At 36.0% G+C, this 23,497-nt stretch overlaps 1 protein-coding gene across 1 annotated transcript; it reads left to right on the top strand.

Annotated features, from left to right (window-relative positions):
- Positions 1 to 16,780: 16,780 nt before the first annotated feature.
- LOC129950600 (uncharacterized) lies at positions 16,781 to 22,127 on the top strand. Its single transcript, XM_056062532.1, has 3 exons — positions 16,781 to 20,882; positions 20,943 to 21,881; positions 21,937 to 22,127. Exons 1-3 carry the CDS (start codon positions 16,781 to 16,783, stop codon positions 22,125 to 22,127), a joined length of 5,232 nt encoding a protein of 1,743 aa, XP_055918507.1.
- The last annotated feature ends 1,370 nt before the right edge of the window (positions 22,128 to 23,497 follow it).

Raw genomic sequence — 23,497 nt, forward strand, 5'->3', positions numbered from 1 at the left:
CGACCAATCGTCAAACTGGCCGTCGTGCCGAATGAAGACGATGATTGAAGCCTGCAGCCATTCAACGTGGCCGGTGTTTCGACGAGACTTCGATTGTTAAAAAATTATATAAACAAAATAATAATAAAAATATGAATTTTAAAAATACCAGTATTTGAATTATACAACTGGTATAACATTTGAATTTGGCGCCCTTCCGGCCATATTTAATTTAAGAAAAGAAGAAGAAGAAAATGAAAGAAATAAAATCATTCCATACGAACAATTCAACCCGCACGGTCTTTTCTTTTTTTTCGCTCCTTTTTTCTCGTCGTTTTTAAACGAATTTTAAAAGTAAATTTAGATTCGAAATAAGAATCAATTTGTAAAAAATATTACAAAATTTTCAGATATAGATGAGTCATTTTGGAGCATCCTGAAGGATTTTTGATGTTCTAGACGAAAATCAAATCACACCCAAAACCATCACCTGATCCTTCCCAACCCCCAAAATCGATCAAGGGTTCAAAATAGATGCTTGACTTGTACTAGAAAAAGATACTCCTAATCAAGATCTATCATTATAGATATAGATGAGTCATTTTGGAGCATCCTGAAGGATTTTTGATGTTCTAGACGAAAATCAAATCACACCCAAAACCATCACCTGATCCTTCCCAACGCCCAAAATCGATCAAGGGTTCAAAATAGATACTTGACTTGTACTAGAAAAAGATACTCCTAATCAAGATCTATCATTATAGATATAGATGAGTCATTTTGGAGCATCCTGAAGGATTTTTGATGTTCTAGACGAAAATCAAATCACACCCAAAACCATCACCTGATCCTTCCCAACCCCCAAAATCGATCAAGGGTTCAAAATAGATACTTGACTTGTACTAGAAAAAGATACTCCTAATCAAGATCTATCATTATAGATATAGATGAGTCATTTTGGAGCATCCTGAAGGATTTTTGATGTTCTAGACGAAAATCAAATCACACCCAAAACCATCACCTGATCCTTCCCAACCCCCAAAATCGATCAAGGGTTGTTTTTCCAATATTCTCAAATTCTATCCATCATCTAGCTTTAGTCTTTGAATGTAAAATTTTAAAATATTTTAAAAGTAATACAATTAATTCATTTAAATACTATTGTAATAAGGCAAATTTTTCTGGTATAGCGCGTTATATAGACCATCTATCGTTGCCATCAAATTCAAATAATTTTGACTTAGCTTCATTTTATAATACTTTTCTTGTCACTTTAAAAACGGCAATTGATATTTTTGTTCCAAAAAAACTAACTAAAAATAACTCAAAGCCACCTTGGTTCAATAAGAGATTGATTAATTTGAAGAATAAGACTTATAAAATGCTGCGAAATTCTGGGTTAAATGATAGTTTGCGGACTAATTATGTTACTATAGAAAAAAGTTTTAATGTGTTAAATAATTTCCTTTATAAGAATTACATATTTGCAATCGAATATAAATTAAAAACTAACAGCAAAACTTTTTGGTCTTTCATCAAGACAAAAAAAAATAGTAATGGAATACCAAAGAATATGGAATATTTAGGTTCACAATACACAAATTTATCAGACATTTGTAATGCTTTTTCGAATTTTTTTCAATCAAATTATCTAAGTTCAATTCAAACTGACAGTTTTGAAAATGTTGATTCTAATAGCAGCATCAACATTGGCAGCATACACATTTCCTTACAAGAAACTGAAAAGGCTTTATCTGGTCTTACTGAAGATACTTCTGCCGGTCCCGATGAAGTTCCAGCTGTACTTCTAAAGAATTGTGCTTCTTCGATTGCTAGGTTTTTGTGTTTTATTTATAATACATCGGTTGAAAAAGGAGAATTTCTGAGTGACTGAAAAACTTCCTTTATTACTCCAATATATAAAAGTGGTTCGAAACAAGATATTCAAATTATAGGCCAATTAGTAAATTATCAGTGATTCCTAAGTTGTTTGAAAAACTTATTTGTGATAAACTTAGTTTTCTGTTAAAAGAAACAATATCTCCCTATCAACATGGCTTTATGTCTCGAAAGTCAACTTGCACAAATTTAACACTTTTTACAAACTATGTTCTAAATAATATCGAAAATGGTTATCAAGTGGATGTAATCTTCACAGATTTTGCAAAAGCATTTGACAGGGTAGATCATAATTTATTGATACATAAACTTAATCAAACAGGTTTTCATTCCAAAATGCTTAATTGGTTCAGTTCGTATCTTAAAGAACGCACTCAACATGTTAAAATTGATTCTACAGTTTCTAAATCAATAAGGGTGACATCTGGAGTTCCTCAAGGAAGCCATCTTGGTCCTCTCCTGTTTCTCATTTTTATTAATGATCTACCTTCTGCTTTTTCTACCTCATCATGTCTTTTGTTTGCAGATGATCTTAAAATATTTTCATGTATTAAGAATCCGTTTGATTGTTATCTGTTACAAGAAGACCTTAATAGGCTTTCGCAATGGTGCAATAAAAACAAAGTTCTTCTCAATGTTTCGAAATGTCAAAGTTTTACGTTTACTCGTTGTTTATCTCCTATTTTGTCTGATTATGTTTTAGAAGATATCGTGTTAAAAAAAGTAAATGAAAAGAAGGATCTAGGCGTTATTTTTGACTCTTACTTAAGATTTAACAAACATGTTGATTTTATAGTCAACAAAGCTAATTCAATGTTAGGGTTTGTTATTCGGAATTCGAAAGATTTAAAAGACCCGTATGCTCTTAAATCATTATACATCTCATATGTTAGATCAATTCTGGATTATTGTAGTGTAGTGTGGAATCCCTGTTATATCACGTACTCAGTAAGAATTGAGAGAGTCCAAAAGAGATTTACTCGATTTGTTGTTAAAAGGCTCGGTTGGAATATAGAAAATATGCCTCCTTACAATTCAAGATGTCAGCTTATTGGCTTACATACTCTCGAAAACCGTCGGAAAATATCTTCAATCATATTTATAAGAGATATTTTATGTAATCGCATCAATTGTTTGTGTTTGCTCAATTTGATCAGTCTTTATGCACCAAGTCGTTGTCTAAGAAACCGAAATCTAAATCAATTGTTCATACAAGATTATCATATCACTAATTATGCCGCAAATGAGCCTATTAATCGCTGTATCAAAGAGATTAATGCTGTTATAGTTGAATTTGACTTTAATTTTCACTATACAAGAGAAATGTTTATTAACAAATAATGTATGTACATATATGTAAACAAGTTATTGTAAGTTTCGTAGTCTGGAAGAGTCTGTAAGATTAATGAATGAATAAATAAATAAAATAAAAAATAAAATATATAGGTACTTGACTTGTACTAGAAAAAGATACTCCTAATCAAGATCTATCATTATAGATATAGATGAGTCATTTTGGAGCATCCTGACGGATTTTTGATGTTCTAGACGAAAATCAAATCACACCCAAAACCATCACCTGATCCTTCCCAACCCCCAAAATCGATCAAGGGTTCAAAATAGATACTTGACTTGTACTAGAAAAAGATACTCCTAATCAAGATCTATCATTATAGATATAGATGAGTCATTTTGGAGCATCCTGAAGGATTTTTGATGTTCTAGACGAAAATCAAATCACACCCAAAACCATCACCTGATCCTTCCCAACCCCCAAAATCGATCAAGGGTTCAAAATAGATACTTAACTTGTACTAGAAAAAGATACTCCTAATCAAGATCTATCATTATAGATATAGATGAGTCATTTTGGAGCATCCTGAAGGATTTTTGATGTTCTAGACGAAAATCAAATCACACCCAAAACCATCACCTGATCCTTCCCAACCCCCAAAATCGATCAAGGGTTCAAAATAGATACTTGACTTGTACTAGAAAAAGATACTCCTAATCAAGATCTATCATTATAGATATAGATGAGTCATTTTGGAGCATCCTGAAGGATTTTTGATGTTCTAGACGAAAATCAAATCACACCCAAAACCATCACCTGATCCTTCCCAACCCCCAAAATCGATCAAGGGTTCAAAAAAGATACTTAACTTGTACTAGAAAAAGATACTACTAATCAAGATCTATCATTATAGATATAGATGAGTCATTTTGGAGCATCCTGAAGGATTTTTGATGTTCTAGACGAAAATCAAATCACACCCAAAACCATCACCTGATCCTTCCCAACCCCCAAAATCGATCAAGGGTTCAAAATAGATACTTGACTTGTACTAGAAAAAGATACTCCTAATCAAGATCTATCATTATAGATATAGATGAGTCATTTTGGAGCATCCTGAAGGATTTTTGATGTTCTAGACGAAAATCAAATCACACCCAAAACCATCACCTGATCCTTCCCAACCCCCAAAATCGATCAAGGGTTCAAAATAGATACTTGACTTGTACTAGAAAAAGATACTCCTAATCAAGATCTATCATTATAGATATAGATGAGTCATTTTGGAGTATCCTGAAGGATTTTTGATGTTCTAGACGAAAATCAAATCATACCCAAAACCATCACCTGATCCTTCCCAACCCCCAAAATCGATCAAGGGTTCAAAATAGATACTTGACTTGTACTAGAAAAAGATACTCCTAATCAAGATATATCATTATAGATATAGATGAGTCATTTTGGAGCATCCTGAAGGATTTTTGATGTTCTAGACGAAAATCAAATCACACCCAAAACCCTCACCTGATCCTTCCCAACCCCCAAAATTGATCAAGGGTTCAAAATAGATACTTGACTTGTACTAGAAAAAGATACCCCTAATCAAAATCTATCATTATAGATATAGATGAGTCATTTTGGAGCATCCTGAAGGATTTTTGATGTTCTAGACGAAAATCAAATCACACCCAAAACCATCACCTGATCCTTCCCAACCCCCAAAATCGATCAAGGGTTCAAAATAGATACTTGACTTGTACTAGAAAAAGATACTCCTAATCAAGATCTATCATTATAGATATAGATGAGTCATTCTGGAGCATCCTGAAGGATTTTTGATGTTCTAGACGAAAATCAAATCACACCCAAAACCATCACCTGATCCTTCCCAACCCCCAAAATCGATCAAGGGTTCAAAATAGATACTTGACTTGTACTAGAAAAAGATACTCCTAATCAAGATCTATCATTATAGATATAGATGAGTCATTTTGGAGCATCCTAAAGGATTTTTGATGTTCTAGACGAAAATCAAATCACACCCAAAACCATCACCTGATCCTTCCCAACCCCCAAAATCGATCAAGGGTTCAAAAAAGATACTTAACTTGTACTAGAAAAAGATACTACTAATCAAGATCTATCATTATAGATATAGATGAGTCATTTTGGAGCATCCTGAAGGATTTTTGATGTTCTAGACGAAAATCAAATCACACCCAAAACCATCACCTGATCCTTCCCAACCCCCAAAATCGATCAAGGGTTCAAAATAGATACTTGACTTGTACTAGAAAAAGATACTCCTAATCAAGATCTATCATTATAGATATAGATGAGTCATTTTGGAGCATCCTGAAGGATTTTTGATGTTCTAGACGAAAATCAAATCACACCCAAAACCATCACCTGATCCTTCCCAACCCCCAAAATCGATCAAGGGTTCAAAATAGATACTTGACTTGTACTAGAAAAAGATACTCCTAATCAAGATCTATCATTATAGATATAGATGAGTCATTTTGGAGTATCCTGAAGGATTTTTGATGTTCTAGACGAAAATCAAATCATACCCAAAACCATCACCTGATCCTTCCCAACCCCCAAAATCGATCAAGGGTTCAAAATAGATACTTGACTTGTACTAGAAAAAGATACTCCTAATCAAGATCTATCATTATAGATATAGATGAGTCATTTTGGAGCATCCTAAAGGATTTTTGATGTTCTAGACGAAAATCAAATCACACCCAAAACCATCACCTGATCCTTCCCAACCCCCAAAATCGATCAAGGGTTCAAAATAGATACTTGACTTGTACTAGAAAAAGATACTCCTAATCAAGATCTATCATTATAGATACAGATGAGTCATTTTGGAGCATCCTGAAGGATTTTTGATGTTCTAGACGAAAATCAAATCACACCCAAAACCATCACCTGATCCTTCCCAACCCCCAAAATCGATCAAGGGTTCAAAATAGATACTTGACTTGTACTAGAAAAAGATACTCCTAATCAAGATCTATCATTATAGATATAGATGAGTCATTTTGGAGTATCCTGAAGGATTTTTGATGTTCTAGACGAAAATCAAATCATACCCAAAACCATCACCTGATCCTTCCCAACCCCCAAAATCGATCAAGGGTTCAAAATAGATACTTGACTTGTACTAGAAAAAGATACTCCTAATCAAGATCTATCATTATAGATATAGATGAGTCATTTTGGAGCATCCTGAAGGATTTTTGATGTTCTAGACGAAAATCAAATCACACCCAAAACCATCACCTGATCCTTCCCAACCCCCAAAATCGATCAAGGGTTCAAAATAGATACTTGACTTGTACTAGAAAAAGATACTCCTAATCAAGATCTATCATTATAGATATAGATGAGTCATTCTGGAGCATCCTGAAGGATTTTTGATGTTCTAGACGAAAATCAAATCACACCCAAAACCATCACCTGATCCTTCCCAACCCCCAAAATCGATCAAGGGTTCAAAATAGATACTTGACTTGTACTAGAAAAAGATACTCCTAATCAAGATCTATCATTATAGATATAGATGAGTCATTTTGGAGCATCCTAAAGGATTTTTGATGTTCTAGACGAAAATCAAATCACACCCAAAACCATCACCTGATCCTTCCCAACCCCCAAAATCGATCAAGGGTTCAAAATATATACTTGACTTGTACTAGAAAAAGATACTCCTAATCAAGATCTATCATTATAGATATAGATGAGTCATTTTGGAGCATCCTGAAGGATTTTTGATGTTCTAGACGAAAATCAAATCACACCCAAAACCATCACCTGATCCTTCCCAACCCCCAAAATCGATCAAGGGTTCAAAATAGATACTTGACTTGTACTAGAAAAAGATACTCCTAATCAAGATATATCATTATAGATATAGATGAGTCATTTTGGAGCATCCTGAAGGATTTTTGATGTTCTAGACGAAAATCAAATCACACCCAAAACCATCACCTGATCCTTCCCAACCCCCAAAATCGATCAAGGGTTCAAAATAGATACTTGACTTGTACTAGAAAAAGATACACCTAATCAAGATCTATCATTATAGATATAGATGAGTCATTCTGGAGCATTCTGAAGGATTTTTGATGTTCTAGACGAAAATCAAATCACACCCAAAACCATCACCTGATCCTTCCCAACCCCCAAAATCGATCAAGGGTTCAAAATAGATACTTGAATTGTACTAGAAAAAGATACTCCTAATCAAGATCTATCATTATAGATATAGATGAGTCATTTTGGAGCATCCTGAAGGATTTTTGATGTTCTAGACGAAAATCAAATCACACCCAAAACCATCACCTGATCCTTCCCAACCCCCAAAATCGATCAAGGGTTCAAAATAGATACTTGACTTGTACTAGAAAAAGATACTCCTAATCAAGATCTATCATTATAGATATAGATGAGTCATTTTGGAGCATCCTGAAGGATTTTTGATGTTCTAGACGAAAATCAAATCACACCCAAAACCATCACCTGATCCTTCCCAACCCCCAAAATCGATCAAGGGTTCAAAATAGATACTTGACTTGTACTAGAAAAAGATACTCCTAATCAAGATATATCATTATAGATATAGATGAGTCATTTTGGAGCATCCTGAAGGATTTTTGATGTTCTAGACGAAAATCAAATCACACCCAAAACCCTCACCTGATCCTTCCCAACCCCCAAAATTGATCAAGGGTTCAAAATAGATACTTGACTTGTACTAGAAAAAGATACCCCTAATCAAAATCTATCATTATAGATATAGATGAGTCATTTTGGAGCATCCTGAAGGATTTTTGATGTTCTAGACGAAAATCAAATCACACCCAAAACCTTCACCTGATCCTTCCCAACCCCCAAAATCGATCAAGGGTTCAAAATAGGTACTTGACTTGTACTAGAAAAAGATACTCCTAATCAAGATCTATCATTATAGATATAGATGAGTCATTTTGGAGCATCCTGAAGGATTTTTGATGTTCTAGACGAAAATCAAATCACACCCAAAACCATCACCTGATCCTTCCCAACCCCCAAAATCGATCAAGGGTTCAAAATAGATACTTGACTTGTACTAGAACAAGATACTCCTAATCAAGATCTATCATTATAGATATAGATGAGTCATTTTGGAGCATCCTGAAGGATTTTTGATGTTCTAGACGAAAATCAAATCACACCCAAAACCATCACCTGATCCTTCCCAACCCCCAAAATCGATCAAGGGTTCAAAATAGATACTTGACTTGTAGTAGAAAAAGATACTCCTAATCAAGATCTATCATTATAGATATATATGAGTCATTTTGGAGCATCCTGAAGGATTTTTGATGTTCTAGACGAAAATCAAATCACACCCAAAACCATCACCTGATCCTTCCCAACCCCCAAAATCGATCAAGGGTTCAAAATAGGTACTTGACTTGTACAAGAAAAAGATACTCCTAATCAAGATCTATCATTATAGATATAGATGAGTCATTTTGGAGCATCCTGAAGGATTTTTGATGTTCTAGACGAAAATCAAATCACACCCAAAACCATCACCTGATCCTTCCCAACCCCCAAAATCGATCAAGGGTTCAAAATAGATACTTGACTTGTACTAGAACAAGATACTCCTAATCAAGATCTATCATTATAGATATAGATGAGTCATTTTGGAGCATCCTGAAGGATTTTTGATGTTCTAGACGAAAATCAAATCACACCCAAAACCATCACCTGATCCTTCCCAACCCCCAAAATCGATCAAGGGTTCAAAATAGATACTTGACTTGTACTAGAAAAAGATACTCCTAATCAAGATCTATCATTATAGATATATATGAGTCATTTTGGAGCATCCTGAAGGATTTTTGATGTTCTAGACGAAAATCAAATCACACCCAAAACCATCACCTGATCCTTCCCAACCCCCAAAATCGATCAAGGGTTCAAAATAGATACTTGACTTGTACTAGAAAAAGATACTCCTAATCAAGATCTATCATTATAGATATAGATGAGTCATTTTGGAGCATCCTGAAGGATTTTTGATGTTCTAGACGAAAATCAAATCACACCCAAAACCATCACCTGATCCTTCCCAACACCCAAAATCGATCAAAGGTTCAAAATAGATACTTGACTTGTACTATAAAAAGATACTCCTAATCAAGATCTATCATTATAGATATAGATGAGTCATTTTGGAGCATCCTGAAGGATTTTTGATGTTCTAGACGAAAATCAAATCACACCCAAAACCATCACCTGATCCTTCCCAACCCCCAAAATCGATCAAGGGTTCAAAATAGATACTTGACTTGTACTAGAAAAAGATACTCCTAATCAAGATCTATCATTATAGATATAGATGAGTCATTTTGGAGCATCCTGAAGGATTTTTGATGTTCCAGACGAAAATCAAATCACACCCAAAACCATCACCTGATCCTTCCCAACCACCAAAATCGATCAAGGGTTCAAAATAGATACTTGACTTGTACTAGAAAAAGATACTCCTAATCAAGATCTATCATTATAGATATAGATGAGTCATTTTGGAGCATCCTGAAGGATTTTTGATGTTCTAGACGAAAATCAAATCACACCCAAAACCATCACCTGATCCTTCCCAACCCCCAAAATCGATCAAGGGTTCAAAATAGATACTTGACTTGTACTAGAAACAGATACTCCTAATCAAGATCTATCATTATAGATATAGATGAGTCATTTTGGAGCATCCTGAAGGATTTTTGATGTTCTAGACGAAAATCAAATCACACCCAAAACCATCACCTGATCCTTCCCAACCCCCAAAATCGATCAAGGGTTCAAAATAGATACTTGACTTGTACTAGAAAAAGATACTCCTAATCAAGATCTATCATTATAGATATAGATGAGTCATTTTGGAGCATCCTGAAGGATTTTTGATGTTCTAGACGAAAATCAAATCACACCCAAAACCATCACCTGATCCTTCCCAACCCCCAAACTCGATCAAGGGTTCAAAATAGATACTTGACTTGTACTAGAAAAAGATACTCCTAATCATGATCTATCATTATAGATATAGATGAGTCATTTTGGAGCATCCTGAAGGATTTTTGATGTTCTAGACGAAAATCAAATCACATCCAAAACCATCACCTGATCCTTCCCAACCCCCAAAATCGATCAAGGGTTCAAAATAGATACTTGACTTTAACTAGAAAAAGATACTCCTAATCAAGATCTATCATTATAGATATAGATGAGTCATTTTGGAGCATCCTGAAGGATTTTTGATGTTCTAGACGAAAATCAAATCACACCCAAAACCATCACCTGATCCTTCCCAACCCCCAAAATCGATCAAGGGTTCAAAATAGATACTTGACTTGTACTAGAAAAAGATACTCCTAATCAAGATCTATCATTATAGATATAGATGAGTCATTTTGGAGCATCCTGAAGGATTTTTGATGTTCTAGACGAAAATCGAATCACACCCAAAACCATCACCTGATCCTTCCCAACCACCAAAATCGATCAAGGGTTCAAAATAGATACTTGACTTGTACTATAAAAAGATACTCCTAATCAAGATCCATCATTATAGATATAGATGAGTCATTTTGGAGCATCCTGAAGGATTTTTGATGTTCTAGACGAAAATCAAATCACACCCAAAACCATCACCTGATCCTTCCCAACCCCCAAAATCGATCAAGGGTTCAAAATAGATACTTGACTTGTACTAGAAAAAGATACACCTAATCAAGATATTCATTATAGATATAGATGAGTCATTTTGGAGCATCCTGAAGGATTTTTGATGTTCTAGACGAAAATCAAATCACACCCAAAACCATCACCTGATCCTTCCCAACCCCCAAAATCGATCAAGGGTTCAAAATAGATACTTGACTTGTACTAGAAAAAGATACTCCTAATCAAGATCTATCATTATAGATATAGATGAGTCATTTTGGAGCATCCTGAAGGATTTTTGATGTTCTAGACGAAAATCCAATCACACCCAAAACCATCACCTGATCCTTCCCAACCCCCAAAATCGATCAAGGGTTCAAAATAGATACTTGACTTGTACTAGAAAAAGATACTCCTAATCAAGATCTATCATTATAGATATAGATGAGTCATTTTGGAGCATCCTGAAGGATTTTTGATGTTCTAGACGAAAATCAAATCACACCCAAAACCATCACCTGATCCTTCCCAACCCCCAAAATCGATCAAGGGTTCAAAATAGATACTTGACTTGTACTAGAAAAAGATACTCCTAATCAAGATCTATCATTATAGATATAGATGAGTCATTTTAGAGCATCCTGAAGGATTTTTGATGTTCTAGACGAAAATCAAATCACACCCAAAACCATCACCTGATCCTTCCCAACCCCCAAAATCGATCAAGGGTTCAAAATAGATGCTTGACTTGTACTAGAAAAAGATACTCCTAATCAAGATCTATCATTATAGATATAGATGAGTCATTTTGGAGCACCCTGAAGGATTTTTGATGTTCTAGACGAAAATCAAATCACACCCAAAACCATCACCTGATCCTTCCCAACCCCCAAAATCGATCAAGGGTTCAAAATAGATACTTGACTTGTACTAGAAAAAGATACTCCTAATCAAGATCTATCATTATAGATATAGATGAGTCATTTTGGAGCATCCTGAAGGATTTTTGATGTTCTAGACGAAAATTAAATCACACCCAAAATCATCACCTGATCCTTCCCAACCCCCAAAATCGATCAAGGGTTCAAAATAGATACTTGACTTGTACTAGAAAAAGATACTCCTAATCAAGATCTATCATTATAGATATAGATGAGTCATTTTGGAGCATCCTGAAGGATTTTTGATGTTCTAGACGAAAATCAAATCACACCCAAAACCATCACCTGATCCTTCCCAACCCCCAAAATCGATCAAGGGTTCAAAATAGATACTTGACTTGTACTAGAAAAAGATACTCCTAATCAAGATCTATCATTATAGATATAGATGAGTCATTTTGGAGCATCCTGAAGGATTTTTGATGTTCTAGACGAAAATCAAATCACACCCCAAACCATCACCTGATCCTTCCACACCCCCAAAATCGATCAAGGGTTCAAAATAGATACTTGACTTGTACTAGAAAAAGATACTCCTAATCAAGATCTATCATTATAGATATAGATGAGTCATTTTGGAGCATCCTGAAGGATTTTTGATGTTCTAGACGAAAATCAAATCACACCCAAAACCATCACCTGATCCTTCCCAACCCCCAAAATCGATCAAGGGTTCAAAATAGATACTTGACTTGTACTAGAAAAAGATACTCCTAATCAAGATCTATCATTATAGATATAGATGAGTCATTTTGGAGCATCCTGAAGGATTTTTGATGTTCTAGACGAAAATCAAATCACACCCAAAACCATCACCTGATCCTTCCCAACCCCCAAAATCGATCAAGGGTTCAAAATAGATACTTGACTTGTACTAGAAAAAGATACTCCTAATCAAGATCTATCATTATAGATATAGATGAGTCATTTTGGAGCATCCTGAAGGATTTTTGATGTTCTAGACGAAAATCAAATCACACCCAAAACCATCACCTGATCCTTCCCAACCCCCAAAATCGATCAAGGGTTCAAAATAGATACTTGACTTGTACCAGAAAAAGATACTCCTAATCAAGATCTATCATTATAGATATAGATGAGTCATTTTGGAGCATCCTGAAGGATTTTTGATGTTCTAGACGAAAATCAAATCACACCCAAAACCATCACCTGATCCTTCCCAACCCCCAAAATCGATCAAGGGTTCAAAATAGATACTTGACTTGTACTAGAAAAAGATACTCCTAATCAAGATCTATCATTATAGATATAGATGAGTCATTTTGGAGCATCCTGAAGGATTTTTGATGTTCTAGACGAAAATCAAATCACACCCAAAACCATCACCTGATCCTTCCCAACCCCCAAAATCGATCAAGGGTTCAAAATAGATACTTGACTTGTACTAGAAAAAGATACTCCTAATCAAGATCTATCATTATAGATATAGATGAGTCATTTTGGAGCATCCTGAAGGATTTTTGATGTTCTAGACGAAAATCAAATCACACCCAAAACCATCACCTGATCCTTCCCAACCCCCAAAATCGATCAAGGGTTCAAAATAGATACTCGACTTGTACTAGAAAAAGATACTCCTAATCAAGATCTATCATTATAGATATAGATGATTCATGTTGGAGCATCCTGAAGGATTTTTGATGTTCTAGACGAAAATCAAATCACACCCAAAACCATCACCTGAACCTTCCCAACCCCCAAAATCGATCAAGGGTTCAAAATAGATACTTGACTTGTACTAGAAAAAAATACTCCTAATCAAGATCTATCATTATAGATATAGATGAGTCATTTTGGAGCATCCTGAAGGATTTTTGATGTTCTAGACGAAAATCAAATCACACCCAAAACCATCACCTGATCTATCCCAACCCCCAAAATCGATCAAGGGTTCAAAATAGATACTTGACTTGTACTAGAAAAAGATACTCCTAATCAAGATCTATCATTATAGATATAGATGAGTCATTTTGGAGCATCCTGAAGGATTTTTGATGTTCTAGACGAAAATCAAATCACACCCAAAACCATCACCTGATCCTTCCCAACCCCCAAAATCGATCAAGGGTTCAAAATAGATACTTGACTTGTACTAGAAAAAGATACTCCTAATCAAGATCTATCATCATCTATCATTATAGATATAGATGAGTCATTTTGGAGCATCCTGAAGGATTTTTGATGTTCTAGACGAAAATCAAATCACACCCAAAACCATCACCTGATCCTTCCCAACCCCCAAAATCGATCAAGGGTTCAAAAAAGATACTTGACTTGTACTAGAAAAAGATACTCCTAATCAAGATCTATCATTATAGATATAGATGAGTCATTTTGGAGCATCCTGAAGGATTTTTGATGTTCTAGACGAAAATCAAATCACACCCAAAACCATCACCTGATCCTTCCCAACCCCCAAAATCGATCAAGACTTCAAAATAGATACTTGACATGTACTAGAAAAAGATACTCCTAATCAAGATCTATCATTATAGATATAGATGAGTCATTTTGGAGCATCCTGAAGGATTTTTGATGTTCTAGACGAAAATCAAATCACACCCAAAACCATCACCTGATCCTTCCCAACCCCCAAAATCGATCAGGACTTCAAAATAGATACTTGACATGTACTAGAAAAAGATACTCCTAATCAAGATCTATCATTATAGATATAGATGAGTCATTTTGGAGCATCCTGAAGGATTTTTGATGTTCTAGACGAAAATCAAATCACACCCAAAACCATCACCTGATCCTTCCCAACCCCCAAAATCGATCAAGACTTCAAAATAGATACTTGACATGTACTAGAAAAAGATAGACTTTTTGATCTTCTAGACGAAAATCAAATCACACCCAAAACCATCACCTGATCCTTCCCAACCCCCAAAATCGATCAAGACTTCAAAATAGATACTTGACATGTACTAGAAAAAGATACTCCTAATCAAGATCTATCATTATAGATATAGATGAGTCATTTTGGAGCATCCTGAAGGATTTTTGATGTTCTAGACGAAAATCAAATCACACCCAAAACCATCACCTGATCCTTCCCAACCCCCAAAATCGATCAAGGGTTCAAAAAAGATACTTGACTTGTACTAGAAAAAGATACTCCTAATCAAGATCTATCATTATAGATATAGATGAGTCATTTTGGAGCATCCTGAAGGATTTTTGATGTTCTAGACGAAAATCAAATCACACCCAAAACCATCACCTGATCCTTCCCAACCCCCAAAATCGATCAAGGGTTCAAAATAGATACTTGACTTGTACTAGAAAAAGATACTCCTAATCAAGATCTATCATTATAGATATAGATGAGTCATTTTGGAGCATCCTGAAGGATTTTTGATGATCTAGACGAAAATCAAATCACACCCAAAACCATCACCTGATCCTTCCCAACCCCCAAAATCGATCAAAGGTTCAAAATAGATACTTGACTTGTACTAGAAAAAGATACTCCTAATCAAGATCTATCATTATAGATATAGATGAGTCATTTTGGAGCATCCTGAAGGATTTTTGATGTTCTAGACGAAAATCAAATCACACCCAAAATTATCACCTGATCCTTCCCAACCCCCAAAATCGATCAAGGGTTCAAAATAGATACTTGACTTGTACTAGAAAAAGATACTCCTAACCAAGATCTAACATTATAGATATAGATGAGTCATTTTGGAGCATCCTGAAGGATTTTTGATGTTCTAGACGAAAATCAAATCACACCCAAAACCATCACCTGATCCTTCCCAACCCCCAAAATCGATCAAGGGTTCAAAATAGATACTTGACTTGTACTAGAAAAAGATACTCCTAATCAAGATCTATCATTATAGATATAGATGAGTCATTTTGGAGCATCCTGACGGATTTTTGATGTTCTAGACGAAAATCAAATCACACCCAAAACCATCACCTGATCCTTCCCAACCCCCAAAATCGATCAAGGGTTCAAAATAGATACTTGACTTGTACTAGAAAAAGATACTCCTAATCAAGATCTATAATTATAGATATGGATGAGTCATTTTGGAGCATCCTGAAGGATTTTTGATGTTCTAGACGAAAATCAAATCACACCAAAAACCATCACCTGATCCTTCCCAACCCCCAAAATCGATCAAGGGTTCAAAATAGATACTTGACTTGTACTAGAAAAAGATACTCCTAACCAAGATCTATAATTATAGATATAGATGAGTCATTTTGGAGCATCCTGAAGGATTTTTGATGTTCTAACCAAGATCTATAATTATAGATATAGATGAGTCATTTTGGTGCATCCTGAAGGATTTTTGATGTTCTAGACGAAAATCAAATCACACCCAAAACCATCACCTGATCCTTCCCAACCCCCAAAATCGATCAAGGGTTCAAAATAGATACTTGACTTGTACTAGAAAAAGATACTCCTAACCAAGATCTATAATTATAGATATTGTTGAGACTTAAATATACCTTTATTTTATATACTTATGTCAGATGCTTACTTTAATTTAAATTTTTTCTTTATTAAACTTAATTTTTAACATCGCTAAACACTTGCTATAAAATTGAATTGAATTAAAGCACCCTGTAAATTAGTCTATGTTTTTTGAGTTGTTTACAAAGTAAATTTTATGAAGTATCAGAGCTTTTAAGAAAAACCCTTCCGGTTGTCAAAACGTAACAATATATAATTCCTTCTTCTTAATAAAACTGTGAACAAGTAAAGACCGTGTCTTTATTTAAATCTCTAATTAATAAGGCAATCCATCAAGATCGTATCTTGCATTGGAGTTTAAAGACAGAGAAACAAAAACGCTTGCTTTCTCTCAACATTATTTGGTGACCCCGACGTGATCTTATCACAAATTTCAACAACGTTTGTTAAACAATATTTGTTGCACCTTTCGCAATGACTGATGACTGCACTGCAAAGAAATCCACCGATTCAGAGAAGGGTACCACAGTCGAACCTATGGATGCCGCTACTCTAAAGGCCCAACAGAAGAAAATCAAAGGCTTAGAGGCTCTAAAAACTCGAAGATTTGTGGCCATGGACCAGATTGAAAGAGTGAGGTTATTTTCTGTTCAAGCCAAAGAAAAATCTGCTACGACGTCTGTGCCCGATCTGCAAGTTCGTATTGAAGCTCTAGAGTCTGCTTTTAGCAATTTTAAGGTGGCACAAATGAAAATTGAAGAAGTTGACAACGAGGAAATTAATAATCCGGAGCGCTCTCATAACGAAGAAGTCTATTATTCAACCATCGCCACCCTTAAAGTTCTTCTGAACACCAAACAAGCGAACAAGGATGAAACATTGGACGTATCCCAATCAATTTCTAATAAACATGATTCAATCAAATTGCCAGTAATTGAACTTCCTTCATTCTCAGGTGACGTGACTAAGTGGACGGTTTGGTATAATCGCTTCGTATCATTGGTGCATAACAATCCCAAACTTTCCAAGCAAGCTAGATTTCATTACCTTCTTTCGAAATTAAGCGAAACGGCAATTGCTCCAGTTGAAGGGCTCAAAATAGAAGACGACAACTACGATGTGGCATTAGCAAGATTAAAAGAACGTTTCGAAAACAAGAAAATAATTGCGCAGGAGCATCTTCAACGCATATTCAATCATCCTAAGATTCATAAGGCTTCCGCACCAGATTTAAGAAACTTGGTGGATAAAATCAGCAACCATTTAACCGGTTTGAGTAATCTGAAGAGACCTGTCGAACATTGGGACGATGTTGTTGTTTTCATAATGACATCCAAGCTGGATCCTGCAACTCTAAGTAAGTGGAATGATGACGCACCAACAGATAGACTACCAAGTCTGAAGGAACTTTCAGATTTTCTTAAAAAGAGGGCTCAACATCTTGAAGGTAATGTTACAAATCAATTATTTACTCTTGACTCTTCAATAAAATCTGATAATCAAAAAGGTCAGAAGTCTAGTTCAAAACACTGTGTAAAAGCATTTATTACCACAAAAAACACTTGCATATTCTGCTCAGTTCCCGGTCACTTTATTTATCGATGTTACAAATTTCAAAATCTTTCTATTCCGGAACGTATACACAAAATTAAAAATATGAATCTATGCTACAACTGCTTAAAGTCTTCAGATCACAGTAGCGCCAATTGTCCATCTAGTGGTTGTCGTCATTGTGGAAAGAAACACCACACACTTTTGGATCTTGTTGAAAATGCTACAAGTTTTGTACCACAAGCTCCACTTAGTTCAAGTAGTCACCCAGTGGCTTCTGAAAATCTCACTGCTTCTAAAGAAATGCCTGCTTCAACTTCTCATTTAATGTACTCCAGCTCTACTGAAAATAGTATTTTAGGAACAGCTGTCATAAATATAATAAATAAACTGCAGCACATTGTACCCTGTCGGGTACTTTTGGACTCAGGGTCCCAAACTCATTTAATATCTGAAAGGCTCATGCAGTGCCTTGGAACGCAACGTCTTCCATCCCATACCACTTTATCTTGTGCCAATAACGTTGTTACAATAGCTAAACATAAGACAATTCTTAACATTGGCTCTCGCATCAATGGATTTACAGCTACAATTGAGGCGCTTGTGATACCACAAATAACGGGACTGCTACCTGATAAGAAAATTGATATCAAAGGATGGAACATTCCAAACAATATTAATTTATCTGATCCACATTTTAATGTTCCTCAGCGTATAGATCTGCTTCTTGGCGTAGATTTATTTTACACTCTACTATGCGTTGGACAAATCAAGTTGGGATCGAACTTACCTGCGTTACAAAATACTTTATTTGGGTGGGTAGTGGCAGGTCAACTTCCAAAATCCAATAATCCGAGCACGTCCAACCGACGTAGTTTTGCTATTAGAAACACTCCGCATGAATCCGAATCAGATGGAACACTGAACAATACGTTAAAGGCATTCTGGGAAATTGAAAGCTTCAGCAGTCAAACAGATGTTATGTCAGCAGAAGAAAAGGAATGTGAAAATCATTTTGTGAAACACTATTCGCGCTTAGAGTCTGGTCGCTTTAGTGTCAAACTTCCCTTTAAACAGAATCCACGCTTACTAGGCAATTCCTATGACATAGCCAAAAGGAGGCTTCTGTCGCTAGAAAGAAGATTTCTTAAAAACCCAGACCTGTTCCAACAATACTCTGCCTTTATGAACGAAATGCTGCTGAATTCTCACATGGAATTGGTAAATAAAGTAGACCTTACCTCTCCACATTATTTTCTCCCTCATCACTGCGTAATGAAGCCAACAAGTTCATCAACAAAATTACGTGTAGTGTGTGATGCTGCAGCCAAGACAAGTTCTGGAAAATCACTGAATGATATTCTGATGGTAGGTCCTGTCATTCAGCCAGATTTGTTCTCAATTGCTCTGAGATTTCGGAGACACAAATTTGTAATGACAGCTGATATAACAAAAATGTATCATCAAGTGCGGTTAGATGAGTCTGATCGACGATTTCATTATATTTTATGGAGAAATTGTGAGAACGAAATTGCCATTTATCGTTTGTGCACGGTAACCTTTGGCACTGCCTGTGCCTCATTTTTGTCGACGCGTGCGTTAAAGCAGTTGTCCATCGACGAAGGGGAAAAATTTCCTGCAGCGGCTAAGGCTATTATCTCTGAATTTTATGTTGACGATCTCATCACTGGCTGTGACTCTCTCGATCAATTAAAAGAGTTGAAATCAGAATTAATATCATTGCTAGGTAGCGGTGGTTTCATTCTAAAGAAATGGTGTGCAAACTCTCTTGAAATTATGGAAGAAGTTCCAGAGAATGATCGTGAGCAATGTTTCAAAATAAAGGGTAGTGAGGTGATCAAAACATTAGGTACCTTTTGGAGCCCAGTCGAAGATATGTTTCACTATGAGATAACTCCCCTGCTTTCAACGTGCATAACAAAGAGAACGGTTCTCTCTGATATTGCTCATCTTTTTGACCCGTTAGGTCTGATAAACCCTGTGATTGTGCTTGCTAAAATTTTTATGCAACAGCTGTGGCGTCTGAAACTTACATGGGATGAAGCTTTGCCCCAAGAATTTTATCACTCATGGTTGAAGTTTCGAAAAAATCTGGGTGAACTCAACAACATGCACATTCGTCGCCGTGTATTTTTTGGTCATCCAGCTAACTATCAGCTTCATGCTTTTTCCGACAGCTCAGAAGATGCTTTTGGTACATGTGTATATATACGTTCTGTGGATGATAATGGTACGGTGAGAACTAACCTTTTATGTGGCAAATCTAAAGTAGCACCTGTGCGTAAGGTAACCCTACCACGTTTGGAGTTATGTGCTGCAGTGATGATGGTTCAGCTTGTGCAACGATTAAAGGAGATTTTTGGTTCCATCCTACATCATATTACTTATTGGACGGATTCGTCAATTGTACTGAATTGGATCTCTGAGGAATCATGCAACTTTCAGACCTTCGTAGCCAATCGTGTTTCAATTATTCATCAACACTCTTCAGTTTCTCAATGGCGGCACATTTCTTCGGAATTGAATCCTGCGGACGTAATATCGAGAGGATCATATCCGTCAGCATTAATTAAAAATGAAATGTGGTTCAGTGGACCTTCTTTCCTGAAGCTGGAAGAAAGCACTTGGAATTCTTCAAATGTAATATTGAATGTTGATGATGCCCAGCTTGAGCGAAAAAGAACCAAAACTATTTTTAAAATTTGTATAGAACCTGATCTTATTGAAAACATAAAATACCACAACAACTTTGAATCTCTGATCAGAGTAGTTGCTTACATTTTTAGATACAGACATAATGGGATTAAGAAGAATATAAACACATTTGGACCACTTACTGTTGAAGAACTAAACAAATCTCTGAAGGGGTTGGTAAAATACGTGCAGCTCGTAAGTTTTCAAACAGAAATCGAAACATTGTCCAAAGGCTATCAACTGTCCTCAAGATGTCACATCAAATCGCTTGCACCATTCCTGGACAGTGATGGTATACTTCGTGTAGGAGGTAGAATATCTAACTCTGCTCTGAATTTCGATGCAAAGTATCCTATGTAATTGCCAAAAGACCATGCATTCACCACAATTTTGGTTCGCCATCTGCACGAAAAGAATTTTCATTCAGGGCCCCAAGCGCTGCTCAGCATTGTTCGTGACAAGTTTTGGCCCATACATGGTAAGATCGTGGCTCGCAAGGTGGTTCACAAATGTGTTCGATGCACAAGGGCAAGGCCATCACGCAATCTTCAAGTAATGGGTGATTTGCCACATCAACGAGTACATCAGTCGAGGCCATTTAACATTGTTGGGGTTGATTTTTGCGGCCCATTTAGTATACATTTTCGTCGTCGTGGTACATCTCCCATGAAAGCTTATGTCGCAGTGTTTGTTTGCTTCGTCACCAGAGCAGTCCATCTTGAGTTAGTGGAAGATCTAACCACCCACAGCTTTCTAGCTGCTCTTAAGCGGTTCATCGGCAGACGGGGACTGTGCTCAGTTATCTACAGTGACAATGCTACAAATTTCATCGGGGCACGTAACCAATTACATGAGCTCTATAAGATGTTCATGCAGAACGAGAACAGGGAGGAGATTATAAAAACGTGTGCGGCAGATGGGATAGAATGGAAAACCATTCCTCCTAGATCACCTCACTTCGGGGGTTTGTGGGAGGCAGCCGTTAAGAGCTGCAAGTTTCATATGAAGCGAACTTTACAAAATTCTTCTTTAACATATCCCGAACTTAACACTATTTTAATTCAAATTGAATCTATTCTTAATTCTAGGCCGATAACACCTTTATCTCAGAATCCTAACGACATTCAGGCGCTTACTCCAGGTCACTTCCTGATTGGAACACCTCTCACAGCAGCAGTCGAGCCGCAGTTACACAATTGTAACGTCAACACCTTAACGCGTTATCAGCAATTGCAATGGTATTTCCAACAATTTTGGTTAAGATGGTCTCGAGAATACCTGCAAGGCTTGCAAATTCGCGCTAAATGGAGTAAGTGTGGGTATCCAATCCAATTTCAATTTCAACGATTTGGTTACCATCGAAGATGAAAACCTTCCGCCACTAAAATGGAGACTTGGAAGAGTTGTCCAAGTTCATCCTGGAAAGGATAATGTCGTGAGAGTCGTGACACTCAAAACATCCACCGGCGAAGTCCAACGAGCTGTTACGAGAATTCGACGACTTCCTATTGAAGAACCTGAGTCCATTCAAGGGGGGGAGAATGTTGAGACTTAAATATACCTTTATTTTATATACTTATGTCAGATGCTTACTTTAATTTAAATTTTTTCTTTATTAAACTTAATTTTTAACATCGCTAAACACTTGCTATAAAATTGAATTGAATTAAAGCACCCTGTAAATTAGTCTATGTTTTTTGAGTTGTTTACAAAGTAAATTTTATGAAGTATCAGAGCTTTTAAGAAAAACTCTTCCGGTTGTCAAAACGTAACAATATATAATTCCTTCTTCTTAATAAAACTGTGAACAAGTAAAGACCGTGTCTTTATTTAAATCTCTAATTAATAAGGCAATCCATCAAGATCGTATCTTGCATTGGAGTTTAAAGACAGAGAAACAAAAACGCTTGCTTTCTCTCAACAGATATAGATGAGTCATTTTGGAGCATCCTGAAGGATTTTTGATGTTCTAGACGAAAATCAAATCACACCCAAAACCATCACCTGATCCTTCCCAACCCCCAAAATCGATCAAGGGTTCAAAATAGATACTTGACTTGTACTAGAAAAAGATACTCCTAATCAAGATCTATCATTATAGATATAGATGAGTCATTTTGGAGCATCCTGAAGGATGTTTGATGTTCTAGACGAAAATCAAATCACACCCAAAACCATCACCTGATCCTTCCCAACCCCCAAAATCGATCAAGGGTTCAAAATAGATACTTGACTTTTACTAGAAAAAGATACTCCTAATCAAGATCTATCATTATAGATATAGATGAGTCATTTTGGAGCATCCTGAAGGATTTTTGATGTTCTAGACGAAAATCAAATCACACCCAAAACCATCACCTGATCCTTCCCAACCCCCAAAATCGATCAAGGGTTCAAAATAGATACTTGACTTGTACTAGAAAAAGATACTCCTAATCAAGATCTATCATTATAGATATAGATGAGTCATTTTGGAGCATCCTGAAGGATTTTTGATGTTCTAGACGAAAATCAAATCACACCCAAAACCATCACCTGATCCTTCCCAACCCCCAAAATCGATCAAGGGTTCAAAATAGATACTTGACTTGTACTAGAAAAAGATACTCCTAATCAAGATCTATCATTATAGATATAGATGAGTCATTTTGGAGCATCCTGAAGGATTTTTGATGTTCTAGACGAAAATCAAATCACACCCAAAACCATCACCTGATCGTTCCCAACCCCCAAAATCGATCAAGGGTTCAAAATAGATACTTGACTTGTACTAGAAAAAGATACTCCTAATCAAGATCTATCATTATAGATATAGATGAGTCATTTTGGAGCATCCTGAAGGATTTTTGATGTTCTAGACGAAAATCAAATCACACCCAAAACCATCACCTGATCCTTCCCAACCCCCAAAATCGATCAAGGGTT

This window comes from Eupeodes corollae, chromosome 3 (genome assembly GCF_945859685.1).
Source record: "Eupeodes corollae chromosome 3, idEupCoro1.1, whole genome shotgun sequence".
Lineage (NCBI taxonomy): Eukaryota > Metazoa > Arthropoda > Insecta > Diptera > Syrphidae > Eupeodes > Eupeodes corollae.

What these genes read in the sequence shown, in the direction of transcription:
- LOC129950600 (XM_056062532.1), top strand. Translation starts at nt 16,781, where the DNA reads ATGACTGATGACTGCACTGCAAAGAAATCCACCGATTCAGAGAAGGGT. An exon ending in TGGTATACTTCGTGTAGGAG is followed by an intron (nt 20,883 to 20,942) that starts GTAGAATATCTA and finishes AATTGCCAAAAG; the next exon opens with ACCATGCATTCACCACAATT. An exon ending in GCAAATTCGCGCTAAATGGA is followed by an intron (nt 21,882 to 21,936) that starts GTAAGTGTGGGT and finishes TTACCATCGAAG; the next exon opens with ATGAAAACCTTCCGCCACTA.